Source organism: Mus caroli, chromosome 11 (genome assembly GCF_900094665.2).
Source record: "Mus caroli chromosome 11, CAROLI_EIJ_v1.1, whole genome shotgun sequence".
NCBI classification, from domain to species: domain Eukaryota; kingdom Metazoa; phylum Chordata; class Mammalia; order Rodentia; family Muridae; genus Mus; species Mus caroli.
The window spans coordinates 3,045,931-3,071,271 of NC_034580.1; the positions used below are offsets into that span (position 1 = coordinate 3,045,931).

At 45.3% G+C, this 25,341-nt stretch overlaps 2 protein-coding genes across 2 annotated transcripts in view; both read right to left on the bottom strand.

The window, feature by feature from the left end:
• Nudcd3 (NudC domain containing 3) overlaps positions 1–13,737 on the bottom strand; it is an 88,222-nt gene extending 74,485 nt beyond the window's left edge. Inside the window, exons 1-2 of the mRNA XM_021176702.2 lie at positions 13,273–13,737; positions 6,704–7,026 (exon numbers count right to left, since the gene is read on the bottom strand). Coding sequence (XP_021032361.1) covers positions 6,704–7,026; positions 13,273–13,464 — 515 coding nt within the window. The 5' untranslated portion in view covers positions 13,465–13,737. The remainder of the gene's footprint in view (positions 1–6,703; positions 7,027–13,272) is intronic.
• Positions 13,738–20,468: 6,731 nt separating this feature from the next.
• The window catches only part of Npc1l1 (NPC1 like intracellular cholesterol transporter 1), a 19,481-nt gene continuing 14,608 nt past the window's right edge, over positions 20,469–25,341 (bottom strand). The window contains exons 15-19 of the mRNA XM_021177724.2: positions 24,545–24,695; positions 24,052–24,283; positions 23,782–23,895; positions 23,534–23,696; positions 20,469–21,117 (exon numbers count right to left, since the gene is read on the bottom strand). Coding sequence (XP_021033383.1) covers positions 20,915–21,117; positions 23,534–23,696; positions 23,782–23,895; positions 24,052–24,283; positions 24,545–24,695 — 863 coding nt within the window. The 3' untranslated portion in view covers positions 20,469–20,914. The remainder of the gene's footprint in view (positions 21,118–23,533; positions 23,697–23,781; positions 23,896–24,051; positions 24,284–24,544; positions 24,696–25,341) is intronic.

Genomic DNA, 25,341 nt, shown 5'->3' on the forward strand with positions numbered 1-25,341 from the left:
CTTTTACAACTTATCTGTTTTCCAAATATTGCATGAGCATTACCCAAAAGAAAAGCAAGTTTCTCTTTTTAGGACAAACACAGTAGTAATAATAGCTAGCCACTGACTGAGTGACACCCTACCAGGAACCATGCTAAGTGGGTGGGTCTTCAGCATTCACTGTCTTCAACCCTCATGACAACCTACATGGAGTGACTTCTGACTACGCCACCATGACTTGACCAAGGGACTACCAATGATGGACACCTGAGAAAGGCCTAAACCACCAAATGGAGAACTATATAAAACTAAACCAAAGGACCAGATTTTCCAGGGAGTGAGTGCACTCAGACAGCCTCTGACAAAGGCCTTGGTCTGACAGCCTGCCTAAGAAGCATCAATGACACAAACGCCACCAAAGGCATCAATCAGTGCTACAGGATCAATGTCAACGTTCTCCTGAAACATCTATGCTGAAGCCCAACTCCTCAAGGTGAGGCTTAACTGCAGCTGGGCTCTCTGGGAGAAGATCAGGTCATGAGGGCCGAGCAGTCACTAATAAGGCTTAACAGACTTATAAGCAAGGAGCCAAGAAGCTCATCAATATGACAAATCAGAAAGAAGACTGAGGTCGACCAGCCACAGTGCACATGGCTATACCACTAGGAGGTAAAAGCAGTAAGATCAGGAGGAATTCAAACCATACTCGGCTAAACAGTGAGCTTGAGGCCAGTCTGAAGCCAGACCCTGTTTTCAAAGGAAAAGAAAAAGGAAAAACGAGAAGGGGGGGCGGGGGGGGATTACAACAATAAAAACCGCTGGTAACAGAGCCTAGTGGAGCACTTATGTAGCACACACCAGCACTGCACAAGACATGGTATACTGTCAGGAACCTCTTCCAAATGATGAAATTCTCTTCCCAGGAAATGCCTAGGTCCCTGTAACACCTAGGCACAAAGGACACACTGCCAAAACTATGAAAACATACTAACACTGATGGCTTCCTTTAGTACCATATTCAAGTAAGCGAAGCAGCTCATACACCACGCAGTTCCGTGAAGCCCTCTCCTCACACAGCCCCACTCTACTTCTAACACAGGCAGGAGAAATCAACACAACAGCATGGCATCACTCATCCAAGAGATAAAAACGCACTCGGTCCTAGCACCTACTATCTAGGTGATAACTGATACTCCTTTTGACTGTTTTGTTGTGGGTTTGGGGGTGGGGGCCATCTTGGTTTTGTCTACCCAGTTATGGTTTTTCTCTTTTGTCTTTGTCGTTTTGGAGATGAGGGTTTCCAAACCAGCCCAAATCACCATGGCTGGGTGATAATTGATATTCTTATTACGACTTTCCCCCCCCCCCCTTCCTTCCTTTATAAAGGGCTCTACTCATGATTTATATAAGAAAAACAGAGCTGCCACATGCTGTCAAGAGCCTTTCATCTGCATTTCCAGACCCAACCACTTTTCCAATGCCTTCAGCACCACCTGCAGGTGGAGAGCCTGAGCTGCAGGTGCTCTGATCGCTTGCTTGGCTGTGAGTGCTGGGATGAAGCCAAGAGGTGAAGCCAAGCAGAGCTTGGCTTGTAAAAAGAGCTGATGACTGGCAGGAGACGGTGAAAGCTGTTATGTCCCTTCTTTCCACAAGTACTAGTCATGCTCACAGGCACTGGTAACTGACCAACTACAACACAGACACTAAGACAAAGTGTCTACTATGGACAGCTCCCAAACCTATACAAGTCCGGTGTACTTTACAGTCTTGCAGAAGCAGCACATGTTTTGTACCTAAATAGGTGGAAATGAAGTGGGCGTTTCAAGCACCCAGGTACTTCTCTGTTCCTTTGTTTCTTCTTTTCCTCGCTCCTGAAGTGGACTTTTACTGTGGTACCCAGTCTGACTGGTCTTAAACTTGCAATTTTTCCACCACAGCCTCTCCTGTGCCACCACCATGCCAGGCTCAGGCTGGGAGACTTCTGACAGCAGGCTGAAACAACAAGACTTAGAGCAACTGGGGCCTATTAGTAAGGGAGATAGCAACAGGGTGACAGCAGATATCCTTCAAATATACCCCTCAGTCACCCCCAAAATACTGTCCCTGTAGCTTTGGGTGAACTCTATATCATTACACATAGGTAAAATATATGCTGCAGCCAGCCATGATGGTACACACCTGCAATTCCAGTATTGGGAGGGTGGAGGCAAGAGGATCACACAAGGTTAAAAACAGCCTGGGCTACACAGCAAGACCCTGTCTCCAAAGCAAAAGCAAAATAAGAAAAATGTTAAAATAATTCTTTAAAAATCTGCCCACAAAATGACTCAGCTGGGTAGGGCACTTGTCACTAAACCTGGTGACCTAAGCTTAGTCCCAGCACCCACACGATGTAAGGAAAGAACATACACACAAAAATAAACATAATGTTTTAAAGCTATTGCCATAAAGCTTTTTTAAGGCAGAGCACTGGTAACAATGCAGGGCCTGAGGCTAGGAATGAAGAAGCACAGTGCAGCCTGGCTAACACAAACGTCTCTCCCATGGCTGTGAGGATTACACAAAACTATCTGAGAGAAGTCATAACTATTCCAAAGGAGAGTTCACTGCCCTGTTTGGTAACTTATGTTCCAAAGACACAAAATGATTGCTTCTCAGCATTTTGACTGTGATGATGAAGTGTTAAACACAGACAAAAAATATGAACTTTAATAACCAGGCACACAGTGGTGCATACCTTTAATCCCTGCAAGGGGAGACAAAGACAGACAGATCTTTGTATTTCAGACCAGCCTGGTCTACATAGAAAGTTCCAAGCCAGCCAGGATTACACAGTGAGAACCTGTATCAAAAAACAAACAAAGGCAGAAACAACAAAAACTCCAAAAAACAGAACACTATATACACTAATAAACAACTTGTAGGAAAAAATGGATGTGCAGAGTATAAATACATTATCATCTTGTCTTTCTTTCCCCCCAGCACTTATGCCAAATTTTGTTAGGCATGTCAAGGGACTTTACAGAAGAGGAGCATCTGTCAATGCTGTGTAGAATCAGCAATGATTCTCTTAACACAGGCCATCAGACAGCAGTCAAACACGGGGGTGCAAGAAGAAAGCAGAATCAAAGCCAGGCATGGTGGCACACACCTGTAATCGAAGAGCTGGAGATAGAAAGAGTCAGGAGTTCAAGGTCATCCTGGGCCATAAGATCTGACTAAAAATTCAAAGGAGGAAAAAAGAAAATAAGAAATCGGTGTTCCAAGCCTCAGGTCCTGGGCAACTGACTGCAGAGTCCTCACAAGGAGAAGTGCTTGAGTAGAGACAGTCACCGTAAGATTCTTCAATTCTTCAACTGACAAAATGACAAACCTTCACATCTACCATGGAGAGCTAATTGGCGGAAGAACTCTGGGATCCAGCTCCAAGTGGAACAAAGAAAAGAACAGCGTTTGACATTCCATTTTCAGATACACAGAAACTGCACCTATAGACTAATGCTTCAACTTGTAATTGATTCGTGGCTCAACTACTGAAAGGTTAGATGTTGCATTTCTAAGCACTGAAAGAAAAGTCAGGTTAGTAGAAGTCTAACCTGAACAGCAGGTAAAAATGTTGGTTTCAGAATCGCATGCAAATCTTCACTCTATACTTACTGCTATGGTAGCTTTCTGACTGGCGCAGTAAGCCAGAATGCAGCTCACTGGTTTAAGAATTTAAAGTAGAGTCCCTACAATAAGGTAGCAATTCTAGTCCATTACTCAAATCAAAAACAAATTTCCACCTTTTTTTTCCTTTTTTTTTTTTGAGGAAGTGTATTTTTTAAAAAGTAAAACAAAATTCTTCATTGTGTTATTTTAAAAGGTAAATATAAAAAATGAGGAGTTGGCCAGACACTATTGTGATGCCAAGAAGTGTTTGCTGACAGGAACCTGATACAGCCATCTCCTGAGACTCTGCCAGATCCTGACCAATACAGACTCGGATGCTCAATGCCCACCACTGGACTGAACACAGGGACCCCAATGGAGGAGCTAGGGGAATGACTGAGGAGCTGAAGGGACCTTATCAATGGTGTCAATGGGAGGGGAGGACCTTGGTCCTGCGAAGCCTTGATACCCCAGTATAGAGGAATGCTAGGGAAGTGAGGCAGGAGTGGGTAGGTGGGTGGGGGAGCACCCTCATAGAAGCAGGGTAAGGGGGAATGGGATAGGGAGTTTGCAGAGGGAAAACCAGGAAAGAAGATAATATTTGAAATGTAAATGAATAAAATATCAAAAAAAAAAAAAAAACTGCTGGGGTGAGCCTGCTTTGGATGTTCGTACATAGGATTAAGACATTTTCTAAGGGCTGGAGAGATGGTTAAGAGCACTGACTGTTCTTCCAGAGGTCCTGAGTTCAATTACCAGCAACCACATGATGGCTCACAACCATCTGTAATGGGATCTGATGCCCTTTCCAGTGTATCTGAAGACAGTTACAGTGTACTCATTTAAATAAAATAAATAAATCTTAAAAAAAAAAAGAAAAAAGACATTTTATAAAAATACAAAGTATGAACTCTTTTTTAAGAAAAGAAAAGAAAAGAAAAGAAAAGACGAGGGGCTGGAGGACGGCTCAGTCAGTATAGTAAAGTGCTTGCCTTTGGAGGCAGAGGCAGGGGCAGGGGCAGGTAGATGTCTGTGAATTTGAGGCCAGCCTGATTTACAGAGTGAATTCCATGTCAACCAGAGCTTCACAGTAAGACCCTATTCTAAAAAATAAATAAATAAATAAATAAATAAATAAAAATTTTTAAAAATTTAAAAAGTGGAAAGATCTGATTTTAACCTCCAAAACTCAAGTCAAAACAAACCAAAATAGTCAGGTACAGTGGAGGTTAATAATCCTAGTCCAGGAGAGGCAGACAAGGGGGACCCTGCAAGGTCACTGTCCACTTAGCCTAGCCAACTTGTTGAAGTTCCAAGGTAATGAGACTCTATCAGACTTTAAAAAATAAAACAAAACAAAACAAGCCCCTGAGGAACAACATCCAAGGCTGTCTTCTGACCACCACATGCACTCATACATACAAGATAACTAAAACAGCCCTTACTTCTGGCTCTGTGAGTCACCATTAATACTGCATTGCTTCTCTAGGGTTTTCAAATTTGGCGTTCAACAGTAAGGTATATACCGTTACTCTTACTTAACATTAATTATACCATGAAACATCTGCATCTGTCGAGAGTTAAGAGGAACAGAATAAGCAGCTAACACTGAAAAGATTTCTGTGAAGGCTGGTGAGACAGCTTGGTGGTCTGATAACCTGAGTTCAATCCCTGCAGTCCAGATGACAGAAAGTCAGAACGAAGCCTTATAACTTGTCCTTTGGCCTCCACACACACACTGTGATACAAGTCCACCTATACATACACTAAAAAAAGAAAAAAAGAAACATAGAGGAGGCATGGTTGTGTGTACCTTTAGTCCAAGCACTGGGAAAGCAAAGGCTAGCCTGGTCTACATAGAAAGGTCCAGGACAGCCAAGGCTATGTAGAGACCCTGTTTCACACAGATGGAAGGATAGATGGATGGACAGACAAATGAATGAATATAGCTTATGAGGGATCTCTAAGCCAGTCCAACATGGGCCACAGTAAACTCCCCAAAACTGGGTGCAGACCCCATCCACAGAATCTCTTCTACTTCAGGGAAGTTTAAACTGATTGATCAGGTCCACTCATGTAGAAAGTCAACTACTACAGACCCTGTGCATAGCTACACAGTACTACTGGACAAGTGTCTGAGTGACTAGAAACTATAGCCTCGCCTCCATGGCAGAGAAAAACTGACTCTCACAGTCCACCTTGGCAATCTTCAAGATCACTTTATAAACAGACAGGCAAATCATGTTCCGTTGTACTTGCTATTTTTCGTTTTTGAGACAGGTCTCACTCTGTAGCCTAGGCTGGCCTCTTACTCTTTATATAGACTAGGCTGGCCCCAAACTTAAGTGATCTTCCTGACTCTACCTCTAAGTGTTGGGATTATAGGTATATGCACATGGAAAAACTTTTCTTAATACCTGAGTTCTACAGCATTGAGAAGAAAACCAAAAAAAAAAAAAAAAAAAAAAAAAAAAAAAAAAAAAATCAACTAGACCTAGCCAATTGCTGTTATGCATCTTTAATCCACTCAGGAGGCAGAGGCAGGCGGATCTGAGTTCTGGGCCAGCCTGATCTACAGAGCAAGTTCCAGAATAGCCAGGACTACACAGAGAAACCTTGTCTTGAAAGAAAGAAAGAAAGAAAGAAAGAAAGAAAGAAAGAAAGAAAGAAAGAAAGAAAGAAAATAAAGAAAACCTCTGAGGTAAGGGAATTCAACGCTGAGGTCCCTGAAGCACCAGGATGGAAGGCAATCTGGTTCACTAACGTGTCTGAGTGCTGCTTGAGAATAGGAGACTAAGACACGGGCAAGAACAAAGGAATGCGAAGACCAGAAGGAGACACAGGAAGATGGCTGTCTGCAAGCCACTGATAGAAGCCTTCAAACAAACAACCCAGATCATACTTTAATCTGGGGTTTCCAGCCTCCAAAACTATTAAGAAATGAATTTCTATAGTTAACCACCACCCACCAAAACAGAACTGGTATTTTTTCACAAACCACACAAAACAAAACCACTCATAGGCAAACTTAAGCACAGCAGAGAGAGGAGGACACTGCAGGAGATGCTCCTACCTGGGGAGCACAGGAGGGTCCTTAGGGCCTTCAGCAGCACTGCTAACTATTCCTGGAGCTTCTGCCTTCTCCAGGCCATGGGTCACTTTGTGCTCAGGAGCCTGGGGGCCTGGGGGCTCCTCCTTCTCTACTTCCTGAGGCCCACTCAAGTCTGCAGCAGCATCGATCTCTACCTCCTGCACTGGGACCGGCACCGCTTCCTTCTCAGCTTCAGCAGCTGGCAAGGCCTTGGCCTCTTCCTCCTTTTTTCTGATTTTCTCTTCCAGTTCTTTCTTCCTTTTCTCATCATCCTGGCGGGCCATGTGATCAAATGTTTTAAAGACCTAAAAATGAAACAAACATCAATGCAACAATAAGTTCATCTGCAGCCGGGCAGTGGCGGCGCACGCCTTTAATCCCAGCACTCGGGAGGCAGAGGCAGGCGGATTTCTGAGTTCGAGGCCAGCCTGGTCTACAGAGTGAGTTCCAGGACAGCCAGGGATACACAGAGAAACCCTGTCTCATAAATAAATGAATAAATAAATAAGTTCATCTGCACCCTATCAGATCACACCACCACAGTAATATAACAAAATCTTCTAAGTACAAAATTAAATAACAGTGAACCAAAGCAAAATGGAAACACTCTACAACTTCACCAAAAGCTGGTAGGAATCGCTCTTCCTCAAGACGTTTCCAAACTGAAGAAACTCAAAATAAGTCAACTCTAACAACTGTATGTACAAACCTAGAGGATGCAAAACTAGACAGCTTTAGTTGTCATTACTTTTGGGGACCAAGGTGGGAGAAGGGGGAGGTTGTAGCAAGACAGAGTTTCTCTGTGCAGCCCTGGAGGTTCTGGAATTTGCTCTGTAGACCAGGCTGGCCTCAGCGATCTGCCTGCCTCTGTCTTCCCAGTGCTGAGATTAAAGGCCGACACCAGAGCTGTCATTACTTTTGCCAACCTTGCTGGCAACGTGAAGAACACACTCAGGCTGTGGATTCTTGAAGGTGCCAGCAATTCAGGTTTTAAAAGTGAAAGATGAAAATCCACAAGATGCACTCAGGCTTATCAGATTCTTGCCACCACTTCCCCAACTGACAGCTGAGGATACGATGTAGGAGTGAGTACTTGACTCCATAAACACCCACCCTGGGCCTACAGTGTGCAAGGAATAAAAACTCTAAAAAGCAAAAAGATACAAACTCACTCCTATTACCTGGGACTTCTAACACAGGATTTCCCAAGACTGGGGCCTGACAGTCCTCCTTTGGTATGAAGACACACCCTTAACATTTTCCAAGACATCGTCACATCCAGGAAGGTGCTGAGACTATCATGGATGGTCCATACGGCTATAGGGCTGGGGGTGTAGGTCAGCTTGGCTGCTCATGACAGGACAGTGGGTTCTATCTTCAACACTGCACAAGTACAGACTCACTCTGATAGAACTCTATACAGGTGGGGCATCGTGGAACCCTGATGCCCTGGCCGACTGTGGTGAGAACATTTCTAGAGAAAGAAATCTACAGAGGAAGAAGGATCGGGTTCTCAACTGGTCCTTAATGAAGGAGTGTGTCCACCAGAGCTCCAAGAGGCAGTATCACCAAGAAAGAGCAAGACCCCTGCACTAGCCAGAGGTAGTAAGGCTTGAGGAAGTAAGCTGGAACCCGGCTGGGGCACTGAGCACTCACTAACATGTCTGAGCACAACTCGGAAGACAAAAGACAGTGCTAGCTATGCTGTGTGCTTCTACAGTTTCAAAACTCACAAAAATCCTGTGAAGAGCACCACCAACATCCTCAAATGAAGAAAATGCAGGTTCAAGAAGTTACATAAGACACAACAAACAGTAAAAGTCAATCTAGCCAAAATAAATGAACAGACGGACAGACAGACAGAATCCTAAAAGATGTAAAACTGGAGACAAAGGCCAGGTATGGTAGCACACACCTTTAATTCAGCACCCAGGAGGCAGAGGCTAGCCTGATATAAATTGTGACTGATATACAGTGAGTTCCAGCCCAGCCAGGGTGTACAGTCAGACCCTGTTTCAAAAAAAAAAAAAAAAAAAGACAGGGCTGTAGAGATGGCTCAGCGGTAAAGAGCACTCAAGACCTTTGGAAGAGCAGAGTTCAAATCCCAGCAATCACATGGTGGCTCACAACCATCTGTAATGAGATCTGACGCCCTCTTCTGGTGTGGCTGAAGACAGCTACAGTGTGCTTACATATAATAAATAAATCTTGGGACAGGAGCAAGCAGGGCAGGAGCAAGCAGAGGTCCTGAGTTCAATTCCCAGCAACCACATGATGGCTCACAACCATCTGTACAGCTACAGTGTACTCATACACATAAAATAAATAAATAAATCTTTAGAAGAAGAAGACAATGACGACGACAACAACGACAAAACAAAACACTTACAGTCAAAACCCACTTCTAATCTGCTGGTAACCTGAAGGTTTGACTCTCTAGCATCCATGCTACCAGTGTCTGAGTCCTTTGTACTCAAAAGCACTCTATCTATCTCTAACACCTCAAATCTTCAACCTAACTACAAGACGTCAGGCAGTAAAGACTCTCCTTAACCTCAGGGTGCTCCAAACCAAGGCCTGACAGTCCTCAGCCTTCCTGCCACTCCCCTTCCACCTGCCCATCCACACTACCCACTTCTCATGCCACTCCAGAGCTCCAGCTGCCCTATGTTCACAGACTCACCCTAGAGCCAGTGTCCTTGTTGGAATAGATGTCCATTGCCTTCAATACGCCATCTCAGAAGAGAAGAGGGGAACTGACTCCTCTAAGATTTTCCAACAAGTTACAAGAGAAGTGAGAAACAGGTGGCTGCTGACTCCTGTAAGGAACACTTCCACTTAGCCGTGCTTCTTCTCACACTGACTCCAGGAGTCATTGCCTGTACTGACTGACTAAACTACTTTTGTTCTTAACATTTTCTAATAGTAGCCGGGCGTGGCGGCGCATGCCTTTAATCCCAACACTTGGGAGGCAGAAGCAGGAGGATTTCTGAGTTCGAGGCCAGCCTGGTCTAAAGAGTGAGTTCCAGGACAGCCAGGGCTACACAGAGAAACCCTGTCTTGAAAAATAAAAACAAAACAATAAAAAAATATTTTCTAATACTAATGAACAGAACAAAATCTCCACTCGCTTCACTCGTGCTCTAAACCCTGAGAAGGGAAACCGTCAGCCAGCCTCTGCCAGCAGCACTGCACTTGTTTGCTTTCTGTGGCTGTATAAAACACACCATGATCACAAACAACCTGGGGAGGAAAGGGTTTACATGGCTTAAAGGATCCAGTCCATCATCGGGTGAAGCCAAGGCAGGAACTTGAAGCAAGAACTAAAGCAGAGACTACGGAGGAATGACACCTACTAACTCACGCACCCTGCTTTCTTATACACCCCATACAACCTGCCCAGGGATGGCACTGCCCACAGTGGGCCCTCCCACATCAATCATTAATCAAGAAAATGCCCCACAGACTTGTGTACAGGGCAATCTGATGAAGGCAATTCCTGGGTTGAGATTATGTCTTTCTAGATGCCTTGGTCTCGGTTTGTATTATGTTGACGTAAAGAAGCACATACAGCAGCAGCCTCCTCCCCAAGACCTCGGCAGAGAGCTCCCAAGCTCCACAGAAACCATCCAAACCACTCCTGCTGTTCACAGAGACCCTGGACAGCAACCACACTTTGAGAGAGGAAGTCACAGGAACAGAAAAAGCAGTAAATGAGTAGAAAAGATACCAAAACCCTTACCAATATACTAAACATAGCTTACAAGCCTCTTGCAAAGGTTTTCAGTAAATTAAAAAAATAAAAAGCAGATCCTCGGGGGACTTACTATGATCTACCTGATGAAAATAGTATTCAAGTGTATACATAGTAAAAGTCTCTTGGTTGGCTGGATGTGGTGGCGCACGCCTTTAGTCCCAGCACTCAAGAAGCAGAGGCAGGCAGACGTCTTTGAATATGAGGCCAGCCTGATCTAAATAGTAGGTTCCAAGCCAGTCAAGGCTACATGGTGAGACCTTTTCTCAGAAAAAAAAAAAAAAAAAATCCAAACCCGACAACAACTTATAAGCCTCTGTTTCTCATGGCCCAAATCAGTGTATAGCGGGGACCCAATAAATACTTGCTGGAAAATAGAAACTGAGCCAGGCAGTGGTGGCACACGCCTTTATTTAATGTCGGCGCTCAGAAGGCTGAGGCAGGCGGATCTCTGTGAGTTCGAGGCCAGTCTGGACTACAAAGCAAGTTTCAGGATAGCCAAAGCTACACAGAGAAACCTTGTCTTCAACCCCCCACCCCACAAAAGAAAGAAACTGAGAAGATAAAAAGGCTCTCGGTCAAGGCTGATGGTTGAGAACCACCTGGGGCTGGAGAAAGGATGAGAACAAACAACTCTTAAACCTGTACTTGGGACTGTACCCTTGGCTGCGGTAGAACCCAATGCCCCTTACGGTGACTGTTCCCCAGCTGTCCTCTACACTGGGCTCTTCTTCAGACTTCTCAGTCCCTCCCTCCATCTCCTGCAAGATCCAGTCCTACCATTCCAACAGCTCCGAAGCCAGAACCTGTCTGCAATCTCAAATTCAACTTATCTAAAACTTTCCCACCCCCAAATCCAAGTGACAGTACAGTTAATGACCTCACTCTTCCAGTCACCCAGATTTGGAACCTTGGAATATTTGGTTGACCCTGTCCCTTCCTCGGCTCCCTACCTCCCATAGCATGGGCACCACACTGTAACCTATAGAGCTATCTTAACCTTTCAGAGGTAGCTGTTTTATAAAGTTGTAAGATAAGTGCATCTATCTTGCCTTTATCACTTCATCAGACAAACAAGAACCAACCTCTCATATTGTGTTAAAGCTAAAATAAGATGTTATACAGAAGAAATTCAAATGCCAGCCAGCCACTGGGATATACTCTTTCCTCCCCCAAACCTTTCATAACCAAAGCAAAAGTCCTCACCGTACCATGGAGCGGCTAAAGGACAGGGCAAAAGGATTTGGAATTAGAAAACTGAAGTCCTGAGTTGCAGGAAACAGAGTGTAGTTCTTGTTGTCATCTAACCTTGTTGAACTACTACGTCAGATTCAGGGAGCATGAAGATCAGGTGGCAAGATTTCATTATAAAAAAACCCAAGGTTCCATTTCAGCCACCTCTCACACTCTCCAATTACTCGAATGGCACTTGGGCCACTGATAAGGCCGAGCTACCCCAGGAAGTCATCAGTTTCCATTCTGAAACTGAAACGCAGTGGTCACCTCGTGGCCACTATGTTACGAGTTACTAGAACATTCTAAGCTTTGGCTTCTTCCACTGAGAGAAACTGAAGAAAATAACCCCTGACAAGCCCACAGAACAGATTAAGACGGAAGGTAAGCCAGGTGTTGTCAATGTGTGTCTTTAATCCTAGGCAGATATCTGAGGTTGATACCAGAGTCAGTTCCAGGACTTCAGGGCTACACAGGAAAGCCCTGTCTGGGGCTGATGCAGGGGTCAACAAACAGCAAAGGTGACATGAAGCACTTTATAGGTACTAACTAGTGAATCAGACTCTACACGCTCCTCAAAACCTACTTCAAAGTCTCCTACAAAACTGTCTCAATTTCCTAACTACCACTTCTACCACTTCCTTCCAAAGAGCTCTACCACACAGAGAACTAGCAGAGCTCTCTATTAGTGTCTGTGTTTTATTCTCTGAACGGTGTCAAAAGTAGACAGACCATTATTTAAATATCCATACCATCAGAGTCTATATTGCAGCTGAGAGTGTTAAATATATTCATTAAATGTTTGCTTATTACTAACTCAACAATGTCAACAATCCCAGCGCCGGAACGTCGAAAAGGAGGACCATAAGTTCGAAGCCATCCTGATCTACCTGGCAAGTTCCAAGTCAACCAGGGCTACACAGCAAGATCTTGTCTCGAAAGAAAACTGTTTTTAAAAAGGTGTCCAAACAACTTCAGTCAGTCATTAGTAACGCTTCAAAAACAATAAATATAACCTAGGACATATAAATTTTAATCCAAATGCAAATTTCGTAAACATTACAATTGTCCACCAACTTAGTAAGTCACTGGCAAGAGGCCACACCCACCAATCAATACATACCAGTCATTCCTGCCACCTCCGAGCCCGGGAATTCTGAAATCTACTAGTTTCTCCCGCTGCGAAAGCCCTCCTCCTACAGCCTACACGGTTTGAACCCTGCCTAACAAGCCCCTTGCACCGTTCTGGAGATGCCCACAGGGCGCTGGGAGGCCCTCAAAACCAGGCTGACAGGTCCAACACCTAAGCATCTCCCGCACAAACCCAGCCTGTACCCAAAGAAGCGCATTCCTGCCAACCGATCCGTGGGTCAGATAACGCCTGGCCATTTACTCAAATCACCTGGTGGCACCCCAGAGAGAATCACAAACCCTGAAGGGTGGGCTACGGAGTGGCGCAGTTCCCAGACGTAGGACGCGAGCCGGGGCACCTCTGGCGCCGGGAGGTGGAACTGGGGTAAGGACCTGCTGGACCCCAACGGCCCGCCGCCACTCTCCACCTCACCTGCAGCACCAGGGCCTGTGCGGCCCCGGGCGGGAAGCCCATGCGGTCCGAAGGGTGGCGCAGCAGGCGGTAGAAGTCGGTCTTGCGGTAGAGAAAGCCGAAGAGCACGCGCAGAAAGTCCTGGACATTGCCCACGTGCTGCAGGATGCCCAACAGGGCCTGGTCATAAAGCTCAGCAGCCCCGGGCTCCATGGCTCTGCTGCCCGAGGGACGCGAACACAGTGGGCACCGCCTCACACCGGCTGATTGGCCACTTCCGGCGTGCGCGCCTAACGGCTCCCCCGGACAGCGAAGACGCGGAACTTCCGGTCCGCGCTTGTTACTACCCGCAGTAACCGATCGTCGTTCTTGCCGCTCTGCTGGCTCTCCTCTTGCCTAAAGGAGATTGGTATGCGCTCAGAACGGTTCCTACATGCAAGAATAACCATAGTCACGGTGCGGAGAGCGTTTGCCAACCATGTTTGAAGAGGGCGGAAGCATTGTGGTGACGGCCACTTGACGTAGCCCCTGGAGGTGTCACGTGGTCTGGGAGCCTTTCTTCTTTCTGGATTGAATTCCTGCGTAGGTGTCTGGTGCGCCTTCTTATAATACCACATTTTGTTTGTTAGCGGAGGGAACGGAAAAGGAATATTGTAGAGTTGTATGGAATTCCTATTAATAACAGAGCTATGAGTGAAACTCAGAAGGTTGCACCAGATTTCAAGGTGATTTGAAAGGACAAGAAAAGTGTGAAAAGCTCAGTGAAGGAAAAAAAGAAGTATGATACTGTAAATATGTGTGTATCCGTATGTATAGCATGTGTGCACGTTACTAATAAGTGCATATAGACATTTTAAGAAAACGTTTATGTAAAATTGACAATCAATCTGTGGTTTATACCTGTAATCCCGGCATCCAAATCATGGCCAACCTGGGCTATAGAGTCAAACCCTGTCTCAGAAGAGGGTTGAGGAGAGACGAAAGACAGACAGACTAGGATCATATGCTAGGTCACAAACCGAAGACAAATGGCTGAGATGCCTAATAAAATATCAAAGCAGACTCTAGCCACCAGTCTCCCTCAGTACCTTCTGGTACAGGATCCTTCTGGCTGGCATACTAATCCTGACCTCTATCCTAAACTTCTCCAGTCCAGAGTCTGAGCTGGCCTTTTCCTCCCCAAGCTTCTCTGATTCCTATATAACCCATCCATTTTGGTTATGAGGTCCTTTTTATCCTTTGGCCTCTTGGTCTCCTGGCCTCTTGACTCCAGGTCTCTTCTACCCTCTCCCCTAACCCTTCTCACATGGCCCAGCTCATTCTACAGCCACTTCAACCCTGAATTCTCCCAGATGCCTCTGCTTCTGTCTGTACGCTCCCTCCTGTCTACAATAAACCTCCTCCACTATACCTAGAAGCCATCATGTCCTCCTTTTTGTTTCTTTTCTTCATTCAATGTAGCTAAATTGGTAGAGTGTGTGACTAATGTGTCCTGAGTGTTGTATAAACTGTGTAGTAACCCACATGTGTGACTAATGTGTCCTGAATGTTGTATAAACTGTGTAGTAGCCCATACCTGTAAACCTAGCACTGGGAAGGTGGAAACAGAACCAGAAATGTTTATTCATCCACATAGCCAGTTCAAGACCAACTTGGACTCTACAAGGAGATCCTGACCAGAAAAAAATAAAACAACAACAACAAAAAAGATTTTAATGAATTTCATCTCTACTAGACTAACTAACATCTACAAATTAACTTTTTTTAAAGACATTGTCTCACTCTGCAGCCTTGGCTGACCTGGAACTCGCTGTATAGACCAAACTGTCCTCAAATTCACAGAAATATGCCTGTTTCTGCCTGCCAAGTGCAGAAGTAAAGATATATACCACCACACAGAGCAAAATACTGATTTTACTTTTGTTTTCTTGTAGTTCTAGGAGACAAACTCAGGGTCTTGAACATGTTAGGAAAATGCTTTTCCAGTAAGAGACATTCCAGGCTTAACAAATAACTTAATAGTGTTGGGCCTTAGCAAATTTTAAGTAAAGGCATACAGATAAATTGATGTAAAGTACTGATTTAAATTTTTTTCAACTTAAAATTTATGATCCTGCTCTTGGAAGGCAGAGGCAGGCAGATTTCTGAGTTCGAGGCCAGCCTGATCTACAGAGTAAGTTCCAGGACGGCCAGAGCTACACAGAGAAACCCTGTGTCAAAAAAAAAAAAAAAGAATTTATGATCTTAAATTTTGTTTCAAGAACCCATGGAGCTACCGCCATGGCTCAGACAGTTGGTGGTGGCACACACCTTTAATACCAGTGAGGTAGGCAGATCTCTATGAATTCAAGGCCAGCCTGGTCTACCAAGAGAGTTCAGGACAGCCAGGGTTACATGGAGAAATCCTGTCTCAGAAAAACAAAAACAAAGGACACTGGCTGATATTCCAGAGGACCCAGATTTGATTCCCAGCACCCACATGGTGGCTCACAATCATCTATAAACCCAGGGAATCTGCTACCCTCTTCTGATGTTAGAGGACACCGCATGCACATATGATGTACATACATGCCTAGAGGCAAAACACCCTTACACAGACGATGAGAAAATTTTGTTGACAATCCAAACAGTTTTTATGTTTTATTCATCATTATTTACTATACTGAAAGTTAATGCTTAAATTTATTAATTTGCAAATAACCATACACACCACATGTCAGTGTCAGGGTCTGAGACTTGCCACACAAACCATACGTACACCAATTTCAGTTAAACAGGAATAGTTTACTGAACACACAGCATAATACTGGACATCTAGGTCCACAAGAAGGAAAAACCTAACTGTGGCACCAGCCGATCCTCAGGGCAGGCTTTTTATAGGAAAAACCAGGTTCAAAAGTTCAAAGGCGGGGCTGGAGAGATGGCTCAGTGGTTAAGAGCGCCGACTGCTCTTCTGAAGGTCCCAAGTTCCAATCCCAGCAACCACATGGTGGCTCACAACCATCTATAATGAGATCTGATGCTGTCTTCTGGAGCGTCTGAAGACAGCAACAATGTACTTACATATAATAAATAAATCTTAAAAAAAAAAAAAAAGTTCAAAGGCAAGCAGTGAAGTGGTACAGCAGTTTTGTCTAACTAGATAAAGTATTATCAGCCAACCTGTAAGCTGAGTGGTCCTAACTGAGGTAAGAAGGGTGGTGGACAGGTACTGAGCAAGGGAATTTCAGAACATTGAGATAACAGGGTACAAGTGATTCAGCCATAACTGTATGGCTTATTAGTAACATTCCTTAGTGTCAGCAATGGATGATTACTTCTGGGAAGTAGAGTCTGAGAACCTGAACGTAATTTCACCTTATGACCAAAATGGAGACTGAATACAAAATTGCTACTGCTATGTTAAAAGGAGCAGGCCTCAACAGGTAACATATTTTTAAAAAGAATATCTTCTGTCTCAAAAAAAAACAACAACAACAAAAAAAAAGATTATCTTTGGGCTGGAGAGATGACTGTTAAGGCCGTTAAAGGCTAGGCTCACAACCAAAAATATAAAATGGATATTTTTTTTTTGACAATTAAATGCATATATACGATGTATCTTGACCCTATGAACCACAATTCCTACATTCCAAACCCCCAATATGACCCCCTCCGACCTCATTTCCTTTTTTTATGTAATTCACTGAATCAGTGCTGCTTGCTGTCAACAGTCTTTTAAAAAGAAATAATGTGAATGCTAAAGAAAAGACTTTCTGGCGAAGAGCACTTGCTAATGGCAGGAATCCCCTTTGCCCACTCTTCTACCATTCAGGGAGGAAGGGTCTCTCAGTCAAATACAAAGTTCGCTGCTTTAGCTGGTCATGCCAGCCAGCTTTCTCTGCTGATCTCGTCTCTGCCTTCTGAGGCTGGAATTATAGGCAACCACACCCATTGATCATTGATTGGTTCTTGGGGATCCAAGTTCTAGTCCTCACACTTGCATGGCAAGTGCTTTAACCACCGAGGAATCTTCCCAGCCACTTTGAATAATTCTTTACTATCTACATGGTATCATAGGGAAGAGAGCAGAAATCAGCCATAGTGGTACACACCTGGCATGCTAACACTTGTATGCAGAGGCAGAAGGATTAGAACTTGAATGCCAACAGTAGCTACATAGAGACTTTAAGGCCAGCCTGAACCACATGACACCCTCTCTCCAAAACAAACAAACAAAAGCAAAGAAGAGAGAAAGAACAGAGTCTGCCTCTGGAATAGGGACATCAAGGAAGGAGAAATAGGGTACAAAATAGAAGGAAAGGGTACTACTGAATGCATTTGCATTAACTACACACTCAAAAAAGTAAATAAAGGCCGGGCTTGGTGGTGCACGCCTTTAATCCCAGCACTTGGGAGGCAGAGGCCAGCCTGGTCTACAGAGTGAGTTCCAGGACAGCCAGGGCTACACAGAGAAACCCTGTCTTGAAAAAAAAAAAAAAAAAAAAAAACCAAAAAAAGTAAATAAAATTAGTGGGAGCCGGGAATGGTGGCACACAGATTTAACTCTAGTATTTAGGAGGCAGAGACAAGCTGATTTCTGTGAATTGAAGGCCAGCCAGGTCTATACAGCAAGTGGCAGGCCCACTGAGGCTAAATACAGTGAGTTATTTGTCTAAAAGAAAAGAAAATAAGCAATAATTAAACAAATCAATAAATAATAAAGTTAGTAGTCTGATGGGGTGGCTTATGGTTAAAGTTCCAGCACTTGGAAGGTTGAGACAGGAAGAGTATCAAGACCAGCCTGAGCTACAAAGTGAGTCCCACTTACCACCAGGAAGGAAGGAAGGAAGGAAGGAAGGAAGGAAGGAAGGAAGGAAGGAAGGAAGGAAGGAAGGAAGGAAGGGGAAAGGAAAAGAAAGAAGGAAGGACCTAAAAATAGTGAGAAGCTAAAGATAACTTTACAGCATAGCAAACATGCTACCATATATTTTCCCAGCATTTGAAAACTGTGATCATACAAAAACCTACAAAGAAATGTTCATTGCCTTCCTCATAACTACAAAAATTAGAAGCAGCCAAGCGTCTGCCAAGAGAATGGTTCATGAAAGGAAATACTATTTAGCAACAAGAAGGAATGAGCTATCAAGCACCAATAAAAGGGGAGCTTATCTTTTTTATTAACTGCTGTGTGTGTGTGTGTGTGTGTGTGTGTGTGTGTGTGTGTGTTAAATAAATACATTTGTGATACTGTGCATTCCCTCATACAGATGGAGGCCAGAAGTCACATCAGGTGTCTCTCTCAATTATTCTCCACTGGTTGGTTGGTTTGGTTCTTTTTGAGACAGGGTTTCTCTGTGTAGCCCTGGCTGTCCTGGAACTCACTCTGTAGACCAGCATGGCCTCAAACTCAGAGATCCGCCTGCCTCTGCCTCCCAAGTGTTGGGATTAAAAGCATGTGCCACCACTGCCCAGCTTGGTTTTTATTTTGTTTTGGTTTTGGTTTGTTGGGGAGTAGGGGGCAGGTCTTTCAACTGCACTTGGATTTGGCTCCACTGAATGAGAGCAAGTCCTGGGATCCTCTTCCTCTGCCTCTGGAGCACTGGGATCGTAAGCATATGCTGTCACACAGGCTTTTTCCATGGATGCTGGGGATCTGAACTCAGCTCCTCATGTTTGGACAGGAAGCACTTTAGTAACTGAGCAACCTCCCCAGCCTCCTTTAGCCAGAGATGTTGTTTCCCATGGGACAGTTATCCACATACTCACTGCACTAATTTGTCTCTTTGTGTATTCTTGATTTTAGTCCTCGCATGTTGAACGTAGGGCAAACGTTTTTTCAGACCACTATGCATTTTCCAGCTTACTTTTGGATTTTGGTTTGTTTATTTTGGTTTGTATTACAGAGGGTTCCTATTTGAATATGTGTGGGGCATTGGGCTATACAAAGACAGGCTGGTCTCCAGTTGAGCTGAGGTCTGAACCCCAAAGTCATAATTCACCTTCATGACACGGCAGGCGTTCCCTTATGCTCCTGGAACTCTGGCTCCTGCCTAAGCTACCATCCCCCACAGCCCCCACAAGAGAAGCATGGTCAGTAGTCACTTAGGCAATGGCCCAAGCTTCTGACCTTCAGACTAAACTCCTCCCCAGTTACCTAGCAACAGTGAAGACCATAAAAAGGGCTGTTCAGCCCCACCTCGCTCTCTTGCTCCTCTTACTTGTCTCTCTTACTTGTCTTCTTCTTACCCCTCACTCTTACCCTCTCTCTCCCCTCTCTTTGTCTTCTCCTCTCTCCTCTCTCTTTGTCTTCTTCTTTCCTCTCTCCCTCTTACTCTTTCTCTCTAGCTCTCTCTAGCGCTCTCTCTCTCTCTCTCTCTCTCTCCCTGCCTTTCTATAATAAAGCTCTTAAACCATAGAGAGTCTCTGCTCCATCAAGGCTGCACGCACTCTCACAGGTGTTGGGAACCTCTTCCCTCATCCCTCTCTCCTATAACCCTGGTGGCTTTAGCAAAGTAGCTCTAGGGTCCCCAGGTAGGGCAGTTATTGTCACTGGAAGTGGTAACATCTAGGGACAAGGTTGGGGCTCTTGCTCTCTGTCCTTTTCAGTACTGAGGATGGCAGGTGACAGACACCACATGTACACGAGGCTGCCATGCTGCTGCTCCAGCAGTGAGCTACAGCCCCATCCCAGAACGGAGACTTTATTAATATGTTGTTACCTTCTGGGGGCTAGGGATGCCACTGCATGGATGTAGAGGTAAGAGGAGCCCCTCCAAGAGTTGGTTCCGTCCTCCCATCATATGAGTTCCAGGGGGTCAAACTTAAGATTGATGCCAATCACCTTTTAACCACTGAACCATCTCACTGGCCCTAAAGATGTTTTCTTTAAATCATTTTTAGATGTATTTGTTTGTTTTGTGTGTATCAGTGTCTTGCCTGTACATATGTGCACCACCTGCCTGGTGTCTGTGAACATCAGAAGGTGTCAAACTTCCTGACACTGGAGTTGTAGATGATTGTGAACCACTGGGAACTGAACCCAGGTTCTCTCTAAGAACAACAAGTGCCTCCAGCCCTGGAAATAGTTTTGATAAGGGGAGGAAACGCTGGGTGAGAGATACAAACATGTTCCCGGCAACTACAAGACCCTGGGCAAGAAGGAGGATTGTAAAAGTTGGGCCCCGTTCTTCTACCCAGCCCCCATGCTCCCAGAAATAAGACTCAGACTCGAAATATATTTATAAATACCTTGGCCATATAGCTAGACTAGAATCATAACTTAGATAAGCATTTATATTAATCTACATTCCGCCACATGGCTAATTACCTGTGCTCAGGTACCACTGTCACACGTTCCCAAGTGTCCTTTATCCCAGAATTCTTTCTTCTCCTGGATGTTCCACACCCTATTTCCTGCCTAAGCCATAGGCCATGGCCTTTTTAATTGACATGTGATACATCCCATACAATACTCAAGATATTCTCTTTACAGAGGAGGTAATCTGATCACGGCCTCGGGGACCTATGACAACAAAGTGGCCAGTGCTGGCTGCCTCAGGACAAGAATGCCAGCAATTTTTTTCTGGAACAACTTTCCCCAGGCCTTGAAAACAACCAGAGGGAAGACCCTCGTGGCCCCTCATCAGCAAGAACCATGAAGCCTGGACAAGCTCCTACTCCATTAGAACTTTTGGTCACTTTTGGGCAGAGAGCTGCTAGCAGCATTAACTTCAGGGATAAATTCTGGATTAAAACCGTAGTTAACATAGTCATTGGTGTTTGCATCAGCCGGGAAGGGGTTCTGTGGGCAAGAAGGCTCTGAGGCCATGGCTGCCTCAGTGGCTAGTTTCTCCTCCAGTACCAGAGCTTGGTTAACATCTGGCCCTGTGGAAGAGAAAGAACATATATCTATGGTCTGAGAAGCATACAGATGGCGCAGGTATCACAGCGGTATGCAAATCTAGATAGAGCCTGGCTCTACCTGCTTGTGCTTGCCTCACATTACCAACAGCTGTTTCAGCTGGTATTTCCACCACCCTTACCAGCCTGCCTCAGCTGGCATGCTCTCTCAAGAGGATCCCTGACACCCTCTCTCTCCCTTTGTTCCTGGGACAATCTGGTACTGACACCACGGTCAACCCTCCTCTAAAAAGCATACCTTATATTGTAACTACAAACCCAAGGCACAAGGCAACCAGAGAGTAGGGCTCTATACTCACCACATGCCCTTCGGGGCTGTGCTTGAATAGCCCTAGCTCCAGGGTATTCTTGACTACAGCTTCAGCACTGGGGATGGGAGGCTTGCAGTCCTCAGTACTCTCCACCCCATATAGGTCTAGAAACTTCCAGCCTGTGTCTCTGAGGCTCTGGGCTCGCAACATCTCCCAGGGCTGTTCCCTCACTGTCCCCAACATACACATTCTTCTCCCCAAAGATATTCAGTGAGTTCCTGTAGGTGACTCTAATGCCGCCACCACCACCACCACCATCGTCATCACCATCGAACTTTGTGGAGAGTATTAACAACCGACATCAATAATCAACATCTCCAGGTTTACTCTAAGAAAATACTGGATGACAAGGTCAAAGATTCAGCCACAAGGTCAGTTACTGTAGTGCTAGCAACAGTAGTATAGCATCAGAAATAGTCTAATGACAGAAGTTGTAGGCTGCTAAAATAGACAGTGGAGGAAGTGATGTGGAGAAGGGAAACACTTCTTCCTGGGGTACTTGGTGAGTTAAGCACTGTGCAGCACCATTAACAATATATTACAATCATTATCCGTCCTAATAATCTCTTTAGATTATATTGTAAGCGCTCCTGATGTCCATGTCCCTGTAAACAAGCTAAGATGCTGCAGGATGGGGCAATCTGCTTTCCTAAGCACCACCTGTGGGACTCGCCCTTGCTCTTCTGTCTGCCCTGAAGAACTATCAGCCAGATGACCCTTAGGCCTGCATCAGCTGTAGGGTGAACACCACCACCACCACCCCTGGTGATGTAGCTGGAGACTGTTGTAATTGGGGCTAAGAGGCAAGACTGTGATTGGCCTAAAGCACAAGCCAGGATGAAATTGATGCCAAGAGGAAAGCTGTAATTGGTCCAAAACAGAGCCTCAGTGACTACAGTTGATGCTATGAGGAGCCTGAGATTCCAAACCTATATACTGTGATTGGCCAAAATACACCTTCTCTTACTATATGAGCAAGGGGCTCAGAATCTACTCAGACAATCTCATGGGCCTCACTCATCAATTCTCATTGTAAAATATGTATTCTGTGCTAAGGTGTGACTCAGTGGTACAGTACTTGCCTAGCATGTGCAATATTCTGGGTTCCATCTACAGAGGTGTGTGTGTCTCTGTGTGTGTATGTGTATGTGTGTGTCTGTGTGTGTGTGTCTTTTGTGTACATGTCTGTGTGTATCTGTGAGTGTGTGTCTGTGCTTCTGTGAACATGTGTCTGTGTGTGTGTGTCTTTTGTGTACATGTCTGTGTGTATCTGTGAGTGTGTGTCTGTGCTTCTGTGAACATGTGTCTGTGTGTGTGTGTGTCTGTGTATATGAGTATGTGTCTTTGTATGTGTGTGTTTAAAGATTTATTTATTTCATTTATATAAGTACACTGTAGCTGTCTTTAGACACACCCGAAGAGGGCATTGGTTACCATTACAGATAGTTGTGAGCCACCATTTGATTGCTGGGAATTGAACTCAGGACCTCTGGAAGAGCAAGCAGCCACTGCTTTTAACCACTGAGCCATCTCTCCAGCCCCTGTATATGTTTTTGTGTGTCTGTGTGTGAGTGTTTATATGTGAGTATGAGTGTATGTATCTGTGTCTGTGTGTCTGTGCATGCAAATTGTGAGTGTATGTGTAGATTTGTATCTGTGCTTGTGTGAGCGTGTGTCTGTGTTTGTGAGTGTCTATATGTGTGTCTGTGTGTATGAGTGTATGTTTGTGTCTGTGTGTCTCTGTATGTATGTGTGTCTATGTGTGTCTGTGTGAATATGTACATGTGTGTCTGAGTGTGTGTCTATGTGCATGTGTATCCATTTGTGTGTGTGTTTCTATGTGCATAAACGTCTATCAGAAAAGTTCAGCAGACCACACAGTGTTTAAGACACAATCAATTCACAGAGAAAGATGCTTGCTGCATATTAAATGTAAAACAAAAGCTCCCAAAGTAGGATGTATGGTAAAACCCTCAGCCTGAAACCTCTAAGTTTTCCAGGGGAGCAGGCACCATTTTGATCAATGCTCATAGTTGTGACGTCTTGGCCGGGTGTGCACAGGTACTCACCCAGATAGCTGAGGACAACGGGCAGGAAGACCAGGCCGTGTAGCAGACCTAGCAAGGTGATCAGGAGGTTGAGGCGGAAGAAGAAAATCTGGATAAGCTGGGCCTGAGCAAAGCCCAGGATGAGGATGCCTGGGAAGTTAGTCATGGCCACTCCAGCAAACACCTGGCAGGAGTCACAGCCAGGAGTCAGCACAGGAGGACATAAAGGCTCAGGTGGAGCACAGGGTGAGCCATCCCTCCCCACTCACCGCACTGCCCATGAAGATAGTAGCATCTTTGGCTCTCTCCAGCCGGGTGGGCTTGGTGCTTACAGCAAAGGACCTGGTAATGTGGGACACGAACTCCACAGACATGCCCACTGCCTACAGGCAAGAGAAAAGAACTTCAGGCAACAAGGGAGAAGGTGGGTTGTGGGTACAAGAAAGCAAGCCAGCTGGATGTCTAGATTCTACATAGAATGAGGGTAGCTTATGAGTGTAGATCTTCAACTTCCAAGGCCCGCCTGCTCTGTGGGTTACCGTGACAAGGTTGATGAGGGACACAGCATTGTAGCTGATACCCCACACAGCCATGAGGCCGATGGTGTCCACGAGGATCATAATGATGGAGAGCAGGTTGAGGATGCCTGAGCGTATGTCCAGGCCCAGTAGGAGGTAGCAGACAACAAAGGTGGGCACGAAGCAGAGAGCAAGAGTGAAGATTCCCTCAGGGAGAACCGTCAGGTATTGCTGGTAGAACACGTTGGAGATCCTGCCAAAGATCAGAGTGTGGTCAAAGCATCAATCCTTCCTTCAGGTGATATGGGCACCCCATCTCCCAAGGAAAACAAGGGACTCAGATTTGAGTTGGGTGCTGACCTGTGTAAGAAATGGACAGGCCTCAAGCTACCCCAGGAGACAGCTGAGACAAAGTTGGTTCTCATCCCACAGGATCACTCAAAGCCTACAGTCCCCCAACATCTCTTGTGTGGCTGTTTCCTCCCACACCCCGACTCAGCCCCCTAGTTCTCACGTGTAAGGGAAGACCTCAAAGTTGGGATCTGTCCCAGGCACCTTCCGTAGTTCAGCTGTGATGTTGGCTGCTAGCAACCGGGATGCCCGGAGAGCTTCTGTAAAGTCCTGTGAGTTCCTTAAGGGCTTGTGGTAGGCCATGAACTGGGAGGCTGAAAGTCAAAGATCAGTGCCCATTGGCGTATCCCAGAGAAATTAACACAGATGTGATCTCATTGGGTTCAGGGTTCCACCAGCAGCACTTGAAATTCCCGATCGATTCTCTACAAGAGACCCGCATTTCCTTATTTATTTTTAACATGTATGAGTGTTTGCCTGCATGTATGTCTGTGTACCACATGCATTCCTGGTGCCCATAGAGGCCAGAAGAGGGCATGAGATTGCCTGTAACTGGAGTTAAAGACAGTTATGATCTGCTGCACCAGTGTTAGGAGTCAGAGCTGGGTCCTCTGGAAGAGCAGCCAGTGCCCTGAACCCCTGAGTCATCTCTCCAGCCTCAAGGATTGCATTTGCATTTTGCATCAACACCCTCAAACTCTACTTCTGCCACTGAGACCAAGGCCTTGCCTTATGTACCACCTGAAATCCCAGCAGCCAGTAGCCAGGTAGGGAAATTACTTCAAATTCAAGGCCAGCTTGGGCTAGAGAGTAAGATACTGTTTCAAAAGCAAAGCAAAAACTAAAATATCGCCGGGCGGTGGTGACGCACGCCTTTAATCCCAGCGCTTGGGAGGCAGAGGCAGGCAGATTTCTGAGTTCGAGGCAGAGTGAGTTCCAGGACAGCCAGGGCTACACAGA